Source organism: Strix uralensis, chromosome 5 (assembly GCF_047716275.1).
Source record: "Strix uralensis isolate ZFMK-TIS-50842 chromosome 5, bStrUra1, whole genome shotgun sequence".
NCBI lineage: Eukaryota > Metazoa > Chordata > Aves > Strigiformes > Strigidae > Strix > Strix uralensis.
The window spans coordinates 2,702,958-2,717,553 of NC_133976.1; the positions used below are offsets into that span (position 1 = coordinate 2,702,958).

Below are 14,596 nucleotides of genomic sequence, written 5' to 3' on the forward strand. Positions count from 1 at the left end.
CCTTCGTAACATGCTATTTTTGAGCTTCAAATGCACTCCAGCCCCAAAACAGGATTTAACATCACAGCTCCCAGCACCCCAGAAAGCACGCCACACACAGATTAATCTTTATTCTGTGTAACACCCATGTTCCCACAAACGTGCAGCTTATCCACACCAACAAACTACTACAAAATAAGCTCTGATGCGAATGAAACGCACAACAGACTTCTTTGCTCAGTCCCCACATCCCAAGTTTAGTGCAAACTGAGAATAGCCACAGGGGCAGTGACTAAGAAATGCTTTTTCTGGGGCATCCTGTGACTCTTAATAGGAAAAGCCCTTGCAAAGCCAGCAACAGGCATCACTGCAGGTACTTTAGGCAGCTGCAGCACCAACGAGCTCAGGCTGGCGCTAGAACCACAAAGCTTCAAGGGGACTGTTTTGTGCTGAGACACCTACAGCAAATGTGGAAAAATTTGGGTTCCTGAAGAAATCCACTCATCTTTCTCTCCAAGGGATGCACAAATGAATGAGTCTCCTCCATCTGCATTTTCAAATTTACTTTCCTGTTTGACAGTAAAGATTTAGGTTTAGCATATGCTGCTGTCCTACTAGTGTACCTCGGGCTGATGCATCAGAGAAGCAACTCTCATCTATTTTCCCCTCTCTTTTATTCTACAGGGGCCAATAACAAAAATAGGTCAGTCAGACACAAATCCATGAATTTCTGAGCTCCAAATACCCACAGTCCAACCCTGTTTTTTTCTGCAGTGTGCTGAATGCCCTTATACCACACACAAGCTCTCGGTTTTCTGAACCTGAATTCAGGGTGCAATCCACACCACTCCTGCTTCATCAAGTACCTTGTCGCTGCATTTCCTTCATTAGAATCACAGAATCATTCAGGTTGGAAAAGACCCTTGGGATCATCGAGTGCAACCATCAGCCCTACTCTACAAGGTTCTCCCCTACACCATATCCCCCAACATCTCATCCAAACGACCCTTAAACACATCCAGGGATGGGGACTCCACCACCTCCCTGGGCAGCCTATTCCACTCTCTGACCACTCTTTTTAAACCTCCCCTGTTGCAGTTTAAAGCCGTTCCCTCTTGTTCTGTCACTAATCACCTGTGAGAAGAGACCAGCACCAACCTCTCTACAACGTCCTTTCAGGGAGCTGTAGAGAGTGATGAGGTCTCCCCTCAGCCTTCTCCTCCTCACACTGAACAGTCCCAGCTCCTTCCATCGCTCCTCACAGGATTTATTCTCCAGGCCCTTCCCCAGCTTCGTTGCCCTCCTCTGCCCTCGCTCCAGCCCCTCAAGATCTCTCTCGTATTGAGGTGCCCAAAACTGGACACAATACTCCAAGTGTGGCCTCACCAGTGCAGAGCACAAGGGGACTATCACCTCCCTACATTAGAGTGTTTTCTCCACCAAATCCTGCATTTAGTTGCTCCCATCACCCCCATATTTCGCACTGTGGCAAAAGGAAGTTAACAACAACCTTTAAGACTCTCCATTTACAGACATCAACCTCAAAATTACAGCTCCAGCAGGAACCAGATTCAAGACTCAACAAGAATTTCTGTTTACACTGAGAAGTCTCATATTTCCCCACACAGCTTGTATTATCAAGGGTTTTAGTCTGTTTTCCAGGGCAGATGAGTAATTTCTTTTGCCAGCCCACCAGTTAGCTTCCTACCTGTCCAATAAAATGCCAAGAAAATTAGATTGAGTGTCAATTTTAAGAGAAAATTGTTAACGCTAATGAACAATAAATGTTTCATTTCTTCAAATTTGCTTCTTCTGATGCCTCCAGCTAGGTTGGGTGGATAACTGCCTGCCTATTTTACCTACCCTAAGGGCAGACCTGTTAAGTATGATTACTGCTAAGCCATGGATAGTAAACGGAGTCTTAATTATCAATTTCTTGACTAGAGAATTTGTTTCACAGGAAGAACATTGTAATAACAGTATGTGGGCATTATGCTTCTGTAGTTTTTTATTAAACAAAAGTGAAAGAACAGATACCGTGTGCAAAAAGCAAGTATGTGTTTTAGAAAATTAATGCCAAGTTAGCACCTGCAACACACTACCAGGGGTTCTCCACCTTTCCTTCATCACAGACCCTCTTTAAATACTTTTTGTGGCTACAGACCACCAAGACTTAATTCAGGATTTAAAGCACTAGGCTGCATCAAATATTTATTTCAATTTTCTCATGAAGGGTCTTCAAATTGGGAGAGAAGTGGAAATAAGTTAATCTGTTAATGCACACACTCCTATTATATCTTTATTGCAATGATTCCATATGAATTTTAAATAACAGCATCAACACTCTTTTGTTCAATTGGCCCATTTTATGGTATTTTAATGTGCTAATTCTGAATTTGATGCCAATTTTTACATTAAAATTTGATGAAAAGTTTTTACAATTCTTCTCACCTCCCCCCTTGTTTGTCTGTGTTCAATCACCATATATTTTTGTTTAGGGCTCCAGGGCCACCACTTGGAGGAACAGACTTCAGCCCTGTTGTGGCCCTAAAAAGGGTTAAGAAAATGTCTTTAAGAGAAAAACCAACTAGTTAAAGTGAGTCCCACCAACCATACTAGCACCAAATATACCACCATGTCAGGGCAGGCGTTGGTGGGGGGGGAGGCTTGAGTATGAGAGGAGCATTGAGGGGAGGGGGCTGTGGGAAAAGGAGGCACAGGATGTTCCCCACCACTGCTTTAAGCTTTTGCAGACCCCCTGTGATGACATCGTGGCCCCCGGAGGTCCACAGACCACAGGTTGAGAACCGCTGCGCTAGACAATTCTTACAGGAGAGGGGCGTTGAAGTCCCTGCTGCTTTTGACCGTTGCTGTAGATGTTCAGCATCTGCTGTCCCTGTAGAGCCTCTCTTCCTCAATATCAGAGAAAACGTACGCAAATATTTGTGGTTAAAGGCAGAACAGAGTATTAGGTGATGCACAGGTGCAGCTTGGAAATCCAGGAAGAATCTTCTGTTACTTCTGGATCAGGTTTCTTTAAGCATGCAATTCACTTGCCTTCACTCAGCGTCGCTTATTCAAATGAAAACACTCATTAAAGACAGTGGGAAACACCAACAAAAAAAAAGGCAAGCTGATCAAATTTAAATATTTCTCATCTGATGAGGAAAAGGAACATTTTAGTGAAGCGTAATTGAATGGAGTGCTGAATCACTGGGGGGATCAAACAAAGCTCCAATTTTAACAGCAATCCACAGTAAACTTTCTGCCACCTGTTTCTACGTTGCTCTACGCTATCATATGCCTTGTTAAGCCTCCCAGTTCCTCGCTTTAAAACACCTTTGAAGCTACAATAATACAGACAGCTTGTGGTATCAACTGCGCACAACACAGCTTGGCTTAAAGCTTGGCTTGGTGGAAGCTAAGGCTATGTTTAGAACTGCGGCCAACTTACAGGACTCATTCATGTTCTAACCTTTTTCTCCAGTAAAAAAAAATGCTAGAAATCTGTTCAACAGAAGAAGCTTCTTAAGTACACACTGCAGCCTTGGGCAAAATCCAAAGTTGAAGGGATACACTATGATCCATCCCTTCCAAAGAAATCAGGGGAGGTTTTCAATGTTTTATAGTTTGGAAACCAGTTAAACAAGAATTCTTACTGTCCGTCTTTGAAATCTGTAGATAAAGAGTGCTGGGTAGGTACTGCATATCAATATTACAAAAACGCTCCTGAATACATTTCACAAAGTATCACATATACTTGCATCACTCCGGACAATAAAATTAATAGCACAGCGTGAAGATTATCAAAATTACCCTTTAGGAAGGAAAGTTAGAGAAGGAGGTTTTACTTATTTATTTATTCTCCATTTTACACCATACCAAGGACCTAAAACACAAACCAGAACACAACAAGCCTCTGTGAGAGGCTACAGAAAAGAAAAAAAATCAAAGCATGGCCTTAGCCAACACAGACAATTTTTGACCAACAAAGGATTTATGGAGTTAAACAAAGAAAGCAGTTGCTAGAAGCAACAAATAATCACAGAGCACTGTGGATGTCTAGAAAGACCAGTCTCCTCTCTGCAGGAAATCGCTGCAATGTGCCAAGGAGACTTCAGTATTAAAAAGGGGAGAAAAAAAAAAAAAAAAAAAGCAGAGTAAAAAGAAACCCATTAGAATCTAGTTACTTTTCATAAGGCACCTCTTGCTGATGACCGTGGCCACACACCAATTACAGTACCTGCTTTCTCGTTTTGGTTTAAACCGTTGTGATCATTACTAGACATTTGTAGTGCACTAACACCCAAAGGCCAACCACACAGCCGCCCCACTGCGAGACGCCGCTCAGACCGACAGCGCAAGCTCTTTGTGGCAGGAAATCTAACAGACAAGAAACAACAACAGGTGAATAAAAGATAAGAGGTCAGGATGCGAGGGAAAGGGAACAAAATAACCGAGATGAGAGAGAGCATCTGTCCACATCTCAGCTGTCCAGCAGAAGCAACCGTAACCAGACAGTTACTCAGACACTGTCAAGTTGCAAATTATCACAGGAATTGCAGCAGTGAGTTTGAAGTGTAAGTTGTTGGGAGGATCAAGTGTTGACTTCACAGACGCATGGACGATGCATATAAGTGCTCTGCAAGAGGAAATGCTGTATGATAAAACGCACTAATTTGTTAGCATCTTTACCTCCCTAAAAAGCTGTAGAGGGAAACAGAACAACACACAATGGGCCTGAGCTTGATAAATTCAAGGACTGGGCCTTGTAGTGAAAATGTCAAGCAACACCTAAGATCAAACACGTATTTTCAAAATGTTTACTGGTGGCACCTCGCTAGTATTTAAGCCTCTGAGCTAATCAGAATAAAATGCGTGAGGAAACAATAAAATCTGGTCCTTTCTGAAAATCAGGGCTTGGTTGGTTGGTTGGTTTTGGTTTTTTTTTTTCCCCTTAAGACTTAATTTTACGGGAGTGAAAAAATCCTGTATGGAAAAAAGTCTGTCTGGAGCAGTTCAGCAATATTCTTCCTCCTCAAAGCTGTTCCCCCCTGTGAGACCTTACAAGCAGCTACATTTCAACAGAGCACAATGAAAAAGTTTTTTAAAGCACCCTGGGACAAGAACAACTGTACTTCAGCACACTGTCTACACTGCTCTGCAAATTTCCAGAGGTTCATTAAACTAAATGGACTTATTTGAATTTTATAATTGAAAACTGTTGTCTTAAAGGCAAGTCCCAAATGGGGTGATCTACAGCTTCCAGCACTATTTAACCTCAAAGCATATAATCTGATAATACATGTTTTGAAACCTCTGCAGAGTCTCACTGAAACCATTGTAAAAGTTGGTTCCTTATGAAAAAAAGCCAGACAGAAGAAAAAAAAAATCCAAAAGGTATTTAACAATTCAACTCAGTAGCAACACGTTGAGTATTTTCTCATTATTTTCACAGCTTAGTTGATTGTTCTTATGAAATTCTGGATTTGAGGAAATGAATCAAAATGTTCAGGGCACAAACTACTCTCTTCACAGAGACAGTGAGGGGCTGGAAAGAAGGTAGTCAAAAATTGCACCGTACAAGTCAATAGGCATGGAGAATGGGTTACCACTGTAAAGCAACTATAAAATTATAAAGGATCTTCCTGTTAAAAAAAAACAAAACGATGAAATCCTGAGGCCAGCAGGCTCCATGCTCACCAAGGGGAACACAAAGTACCCAGCCTCCAGACGACCACATTTCCTTTGTGCAAACAAAGAAATAACTCACTCCTTCACTACAAGAAGCGGCAGAACCGAGTCTCTTCAAAATGCTGTTAAACATACAAAGTAAACAGAGCATTATAAAACATTTCCCTCCTCTGCTTACATTCCATTAATCTTTCATGCCACTTACACAGTTGGTTAGAGCATTTTCAACAGAAGTTGATGATCTTTTTATCATTGAGGGCTTGCAGCTGTATGCATGATAGCTGCAGTGAAAAGGCTGAGCAGCCTACAGCCATCTAAATAAGTATCATCAGGGAATTCTTTATTTTGCTAAATTAACCAACTCTTAATCAAATTTCACCACACCAATACAAACGATGCAAGCGAGCAGCTGATTTCTGAAACAAAGACTGGACTGCAGTCATTTAAGATGATGACTTCAACAGAAGTCACACTCCTTCAGGTGTCTCCAACAGCAGTACATTAAGGTGAAAAAACAATCCCGCACACAGGCAAAACCCTAACGACACCAGCTGCACAGCATTTTCCAGCCTGGAAAAGGGATGCAGGCAGCAGACAGCCCCATGAGATGCCACTTACAGTGCCAGGCACAAGCAAACCGACCCAACTACCCCCAAACTGTGTGAGAAACCTGTCCAGGACTATCTCCATGTACAGGAGACCACAGGTATCAACTCTCTACCTTTTTTCTGTAATTAACTTTTGATCCAAAAAGCCAACACAGCTATTGCATGAATTGCCACATTCCCAGGAGAAAACCCAAGTCCTAAGGCTCAGTGTTCTCAAATCTGCAAGAGCAGAGGTTGGACAATGCTACTTACGTGTGCCACCTGGATGATTACAGGATGAGGAGTATTTAAGGAGCCACTGCCCACCCTGCACTACAAACCCAGCCTTGATATCACACTGCATCAGAACAGCAGCCCTGCTTGAATCCCCAAGAGGCTTTGGAAATTTCCTTATTAACCTGAAGGTTTCAATACTGCACTGGAAGGAAGAGCTGTTGGAGGCAGCGTCTTCGAAAGAGTTGAAACCACAGAACTTGTAATCATTTACTAACAAAACCAACTATTACAGCTTCCTAGTTTTGTAAGCGTAGGCTGAACGCCAGCTCTGCACAGCGCATTGTCTAAAGCTAAAATAAGAACTGAAAAATAAAGTACCTTGAGCTTTCAACAAGGCATGGTCACACATATTGTCCTTCCCCATATGGCTGCATATTCACACATGCACCCTCAGCTCTTGTTGCTATTAAATGTAATCAAGTATCTGTATCAAGCTACAACCCAACACTTGCCAAATATGCATACATTTTATACAAGTGCCTCGAGATCATTTCAGGAAAATGTATTGTTTAAAACCATACTCTGCCATATACAATTTATTCTCAATGAATTTCTGAGCTACTTGTCTTACAGAAGAACCGCTACCTTTATAACACTGGAAAACACCATTAGCAATAAAAGTGGTTTTAAGACACCATTACAGTGCATACAGATCAGAGTAACTCGGCTTTATTTCTTGTAGCAGCTATTTCCCAAATGTAACAACGACGGCAACAGCTATACATCCATCTTTCTCACTCCACATCACAAACTAGGATATCAGTTCCATCGCTTCAGCCAGAAAGAGAAAACCAAACGCCAGGTCATTAGTAAGAATCCATTCAACAAAGTTCACTGTAAATGTAATGAAAATTGTGGCCAGAAAGCATTAAAAAAAATCCCACTTGTAAAAAATAAAATGTGTTCAAGGCTTTTTGCCTGTAATTTCAACTTCTGCAGACATGAAAGTAAGAAAAGCACTATATCTTGCCTCACTTTTAGTTCTCCTTGACATCTGTCGTATGTGTTTGCCTGTGTGAAAGACTAGCACAAAGATTTCAAGGAGGTCTTACAGAGTCACTGCTAAAGTTTGTTTTCTCCCAATTAAAGCAGCTATTAAAGGCCAGTTTTAAAAAATAGCAACCTTTAATTGGAAAGAAAAACGCCTAACAATAAATAAAAGGCAGACACATTCACCAATTAAAAATCTGACAAGATCTCTCAAAAAAATAGCATTTGCTAAATGCCAGGTTGCTTGTTTCAGCATACAAAAGCTGCTTCAACCAGCTACCAACAAAACAAAAGGTTAAGAAAAATCAATATACACACACGTGTTTTATCCTCTGAAAGATAAAAAAAATATTCGCTGAGTTGTCCTCCAGTAAATGAATTTTCTCCATTCTTTGCACTATTTTTTTAAAAGACCATTTTATTTTTTTAAAAGCCCATGCGATCAGCATTACACTTCTACAACAAAAGCTCCCGGTCTCCGGTGACAACATTTTGACCTTACAAAGTACCTTTTATTTAAGGAACTTGAGGGATCCTTCTCATACATGAAAGAATTAGCACATGTTTTGAAAGTGGGTGTGCTGAGGCACGAGTGCAAGTGCTGTGCTTTCGCCCACCCACCAGATGCACGGGACCAGAAGCTGTAAAGCCCTGATATCCAATTTTCTACTCTAGAAGTCACAATCCCAGGAGCTCTGTCTTCTTGTAGCCAATAATGGTCATTTCTTCTCAGCAATGTGAGGACAAGGGCAAATTGAAGATACTCTCATATCCCCTGAAGGCATAGGGAAAAGAAGGAAGTCTCCCTTGAGCCCCAACAAAGGTGGGGATTTTAATAGCTGACTTTGCAAACATTCATTAAGCTTCCCAAACACTCTTTACTTCTAAAAGATTTATTTTTATGAACAAACCCTCTGTTTCTCCTTTAGGAGACACAAGAGGGAAGCTGTGCCCAAGAGTTTGGTGTAACCCCAGCAGCAGCCTGCTGAGGGTATGACTACAATACCTTGTAACTCAGCTCTGCCAGTAGCTCCTGGCTCTTTTTGAATGGCTCAGTTCTGTCCTGGGGCAGTGCTGCACAGCGTTCACTCCTGACAGTGTTTAATCTTGACAGGAATTTCTTGAACTGTCAGGGAATCATAGAATCATCTAGGTTGGAGAACACCTTGAAGATCCTCCAGTCCAACCATTAACCTCACCCTGACCGTTCTCAGCTCCACCAGATCGCTCAACGCTGGGTTGACCCGACTCTTCAATCCCTCCAGAGATGGGGACTCCCCCCCTGCCCTGGGCAGCCCATTCCAACGCCCAACAACCCCTTCTGCAAAGAAATACTTCCTAAGAGCCAGTCTGACCCTGCCCTGGCGCAGCTTGAGGCCATTCCCTCTTGGCCTGCCGCTGGTTCCTTGGCTCAGGAGACTCATCCCCCCTCTCTGCACCCTCCTTTCAGGGAGTTGGAGAGGGCCAGGAGGTCTCCCCTCAGCCTCCTCTTCTCCAGACTAAACCCCCCCAGTTCCCTCAGACGCTCCCCATCACACCTGTGCTCCAGACCCTGCACTTCTCTGGACACACTCGAGTCATTCAATGGCCTTTTTGGAGTGAGGGGCCCAAAACTGAACCCACTCATCGAGGGGCGGCCTCACCAGTGCTGAGTACAGGGGTAAGATCCCTTCCCTGTCCCTGCTGGCCACGCTATTGCTGATACAAGCCAGGATACCATTGGCCTTCTTGGCCACCTGGGCACACTGCTGGCTCCTGTTCAGCCGGCTGGCAATCAACACCCCCAGGTCCCTCTCTGACTGGCAATAAAACTGACTATAAAACATCCTACTGTTGAAGGTTACACTTTTAGAACGTGTAGTAATATTATGCTGAGGTCAAGAAAGATGTTCTTGGTCTATGTTAAAGCCAAAGGCATCCCTAATCAGAAGAACAAGTAGATCCACCGCCTTTGAGCAAGAAGATCCCAGAGCCATTAGCCCTTGACAAGGGTATGTTACCAACTTGGCAAGCAAACTCAAGGTTCATGTGTCCTTAGCTGAACTAGCTGCATAATAATACCAAAAATCTCGCCCACAGGTCGAGAAGATCCTTGCCCAGGTGAAGAGTCTTCCCCTGAGCATGCATAGTAGTAGTGTCAGCAGTACGATAATTGTATGTAAATTACTAACCAATCATCATAGAGAGGATGGACTTGGAAAATTACTAATTCTGCAAGTTTTGTGTATCAAAAAAGCACAGAAAGTCCCATTGGTGTGCATGTTAAGAGGAGAAATCCCCCATGCACCCAGCACTGCAATAAACCAATGTTGGCTTTCTAAACTGTCATTTGGTTTAGAGAGTTTTCTTAGTTATGATATTTGCTAACACTGCCTGTGTGCTGCAAGGCAGGTTTGACGTTGGCAAACAATCTGAACTGCTGTTCGTAGATATATAAAGGTTTTGGAACCAATGAGATACCACAAGGATTCCAAGAGGAGGCCTGAGCCAGGTGTTTTGCTGTGAGGACACGGTCAGTCTGCCCGAGTTGGGACTATGGGGCAGCACAAGCACCAGATGTCTGCACCACGTGGCTTGGGAGCCAGAAATCACCCCTCTGAGCCAGACTACCTTAGTGGGGTTATCGGCACCCAACAGGTCCCGGTTCAGCTCAAACAGCAGGATTTTATTTTCAGTTTTGTACTCTACTGAGCAGCACATCTCCTTCTGCTCAGGAAACAACTTCTTTCAAATTAGTCCATACTGGAGGCTGCCTTTATTCTCTACTCTCGGCACCAACCAGAAAACCAAGGTGAATCTGATCAGTACATGAATCTTCCCACAGGAAACAACTCCCAAAGAATAAATGTGTCCCCCAACACAACAGGAAAAAGGGACACTTCACAGGGACAAAAAAGTGATCAGAAGTGGGACAGTCCTTCCTGTAGGGTCTTCCTTCATCTCAGAGCTAGTGAAAAGCAACACCACAGAGACTAGGGACGACCCAAAATTTCCAAACTACACCAAGACTGCGATGAACAACAGTGATGAAACCTACACTGCCATTTATGCAGCTATCTTTCCTGAAGCAGCAGCAACCTGATTTTAGCCCCAGCTCCCATAAAATACCGTTTCTTACTTGATTTCAGTGCTGCTGTAATATGTTAAACTTTGTCAAGGATCTGGCCCCAAATACTCTTCCTGAAAGCAAGACCCTTTTTCTCCTGGGAAGACCAGTGAAATGAGTACAAGAACCCCTAAATCTAGTATTAGAGGAAAGTAAATTATTCAGTCTCTTGCAACAGAGAGCTGCTGAGCTTGAGTAAATATCAAAAATTATCCCTTCGTTAATAAAATCATTTATATTTTTAAAAGGCCTTTCAGCTTAACATTTCAAAGCATTTTATAGATAATCACACTAAATAGATTTTACAGACCTAAACAATGTTCCTTTCTGAAAGACATAACCATCTTTGCTATAACCAACTAAAATACCGTAATAGTTGAAGAAGCTCCTCTGGGTTGGTTTGTTCAGAGCAGCAGAATGTAGTCAAAGTTTTGCTACTTTTCATATACGGTTTCCTTTTATGGGCCTTTCACAGCAACAAGAGAAAAACAAATAGCGTTTTAAATAAACAGGGAAATACAAGTGTAAAACCACAAGGACTGGCAGAAGACTCTACACATAAATGTTTTGGAAATAAAGCTATCAAGAAAAGAAAACTTTGCTACATTTCAAACCAATGGCCTACTGTTAAGATTCGTGGTATTTTTCTGAAGCTGAGTAAAGCTATAAGAAAGATACATTTCACCCACCCAGGTCTAAATTGGTTTGCAATAGTATTTTATGAGCATACAAAACAGCAGAAAATTTCAACTGTTGCTTTGCAAGTTCACCCGCATCTAAGCTACTATACAAAAACAACATTCAAAAGAACGTGATTTAAATTCCTTTCCACACCATTTGCTTTTTGTACTTGGCTAACCCTAAGAAACGTGAGCATTATTAACACAACATTTTTTCCTTCCTCTGCAATCAGTTCTACTTTCAGGTTTTCATGGTCTGGCTCAACATGACACTTCAAGCTCTGCAAAGAATCTCTACATCCAAACCAAGTTCTAATTAAATTCTGGAGGTTTAGTTATCAGGCTGTTCTGTTGAATAATTTTAATTTCATAAAGTTGATAATTTCAATGTTGTGTCTAAACACTGGACCTAAACTAGCCAAGGTATCAGTGCCCGTAAGCCAAAGATTATTAAACAAACATGATTTCTTATTTGGAGAACACAGTAACATGAACTCACTCTCATTTTATATTATAAATGAAATAACAAGTCCAGATTTATTAAAATAGAGATACAAAAGGAGGCCCTTAAAATACTCTTGGAAATTATAGGAAACATGGAAAAGAAAAAGTCAATTACTACAGGAAATGCCACAGCAATCAACGCATGTATATTATTCATTCTTCCACTGTCTACAAATTACTGTATTTTCTCTAAATTAAGGTTATCTAGCTACAACTTACCCTGTTTGCCTCTCCAACTTATTCAAATTTGAGGCTGACAAAGAAACACTAAGGACAACACACTTTAAATCCACAGTAATTATCCTTGTCCCAAATACAAGGTTTAAGTGCCCAGCAAAAACTCAAGATCCAGGTAAGAAGCCTGATTTTTTTCAGGTTATCACAGTTAAACATGTATTCATTATGCAAACGGTCCATGCAAACTCATTAATAATTGCATCCATGAGCGTGTGTAGGCCTGGATACAAAATCTGCAGGAACACTACCCATTTTAATAGTCATGTATTTGGGTATTAGCTTCCTATCTCTCTCCCTTTCAACATGTGCTATATACAAAATAAAGTTACCAAAGTACACACTACTACCACTGTCATACCTCATGGTTATATGAGTTCAGACCCATATATACTTTTCTCCATCTGCATACATATATACAGGTAACTCCAACGTCAACAACTCTGGGTTTATAAGCTTTTCTTATAAAACTAATGAACCACATATACTTGAAATGGGAAAGTCAGGCACCACAGTCTGTGTTAAGCATCACCTTTCATTCATTGTTCAGTGATTCTTTGTTACCTCTTACCATACAATTCCGAGACCACAGTCACGACCCTGGAAAGGCTAAGCAGTTCTGTGAGGCAGCTGCTTTTTTTCAGAGCCACCATTTACCTTGCAAGATCTGAAAGCCCAGTTTTCACAGTAATGAAAAAGAACGGAATCTTGTCCTAAACATTATCATTCACAGAGGATTTTAAAATCGTAACACATCCTAGATTCAGAACTATTGCTACAGTAACTCCTCCAAAGTAACAGAATGACGATAGTTTCTGGCAAAGACATGGAAGAAGAAACCAAAGCTCAAAAGCTCACTACAACTCACAATATCATACTAGTATGACTACTTGCTGCCCACACCCGCTTTACAGGGGGTGCATAAGGCCAACATTTAAGTTTCAGTGTGGGAAATCAACTGCCAACCCGCTGGTTATAAGCGGCGTAGAACAGATTTACAAGCAGTTGAAGGCGGCACAGAGAGAAACCAGTGAAGTGAATTCAGGTGCTTGCTTGGCTCCAAGTATATCACAGAATCACCCTTAGCAGAGGAGAGAAGAGTTCAGGAATAAGGACAGACAAAACCCAATAGTCTAAACATGACTAGACACAACTGCTTTCCTTTCACACCCCACAAGACAGCCAGGCTCAGAAGCAGCACTTTTCCCACTACTGCATCCTAGACCAGGATGGACTCTGCCCACAGGACTTCCTAGTCCTACAGCTTTTCCAACCAGCCATATTTTACTCAGTGCTGCTGTGTGTTTGTGGACGGGCATCAACTATAGACTCTATAGGAATAAGATGGTGCCTTGACCCTCCCTGTATGACATTACACTGTTGTTAACTGCAGGGCTTACTCCTCCGACCCCGGGATATAGCAAAGTAAGGGGAACAGAAGGCGGTGAGCCGGGCAGGGCGGGAAGACGGCGGGACACCCCTCAGGCCTGCTCCAGAACTGAGGCCTCCCCACCGCTGCCAGGGCCCTGGAAGGACCCGAGGCTCTGGAGGCCCAGCCCGGGAAGGTCCCCACACACGCCTGGGTCGCGCCCAGGGGCGGCCCTGCAGGCGGGACGGAGGCTGCGGAGCGGGGCCGCGCCGCCCCTACCTGATCACAGAGATGAGCAGCCCCGAGGGGTCCTTGCTCTTGCTCATGGTGCTCCGGTAGCGCCCCGCCGCCTCGCCCGCCGCCATCTTGCACCCCCCTCAAACACCGGGCAGCCACCCGTGCTGGCGCGGCGCAGCCAATCAGAAGAGAGAAGGCGGGCAGCTGCGGGTCTTTGCACCAATAGAAGGCGGTGGAAGGCGGGGCGACCGGCACCAAGCTGCTGTGCGGCGTGCGGCGCCGCCGCGGAGCGCTCTGGGAGTTGTAGTTTTTATGGCGGCGGCTCCGGCCTGCGCCACTCTCAGCGTGGAGCTGACTGAAATGAGGCGTCGAGGGTCCAATGCCCCCTTCGAAAAGCGGTTAAAACTTGTTGAGAGATTAAAAAACTACTGTTCAGACATCTGCAAAGAGGGCTGTGTCCAGAAGTCATCATTCACTCTGGAAGCTGCAGAAAATGGGGTGTGAGTGTGAGGGACCAAAGCCGCCCACACAGAGCCAGGCCACGCCGGACATGCTCCCAGCCCTTCACCAGACTGAACAGCAAAGGGTTTAAGCATTTATATGGTTTAAAACGAACAAAATGCACTAGTTACTTAGAGTAATGTGTCCTACGAACTAGCTGATGCTAATGAATAGCTGCGTGCCACAGCCTCGAGCGGATTCTGATTGCAAGTACGTCTACAAGGGGTTGCTGAAGCGTCGCTTAATGTAATGTCTTTAAATTATGATGGTTTTAAATATAGTTTTCCCCAGGTTTCACTGGGAAAGCGGTGAGGTGACCCGAGCTGAAACAGCCCAGGTGATCTTGGAAGTCAACTCCGAAAGTAAACCTGAGTGAGTTAACATTTGCATTTGAATTGTGGTTTTTGCACAGCTGGAG

At 43.2% G+C, this 14,596-nt stretch overlaps 1 protein-coding gene across 8 annotated transcripts in view; it reads right to left on the reverse strand.

Annotated features, from left to right (window-relative positions):
- EXOC4 (exocyst complex component 4) overlaps positions 1 to 13,811 on the reverse strand; it is a 421,296-nt gene extending 407,485 nt beyond the window's left edge. For all 8 annotated transcript variants that reach the window (XR_012629099.1, XM_074869675.1, XM_074869674.1 and 5 more), the window contains exon 1: positions 13,720 to 13,811. Coding sequence is in view for 7 of the 8 variants with exons in the window: in XM_074869675.1 (XP_074725776.1) it covers positions 13,720 to 13,805 (86 nt within the window). In the remaining variant the exon portion in view is untranslated. The remainder of the gene's footprint in view (positions 1 to 13,719) is intronic.
- Positions 13,812 to 14,596: the final 785 nt, after the last annotated feature.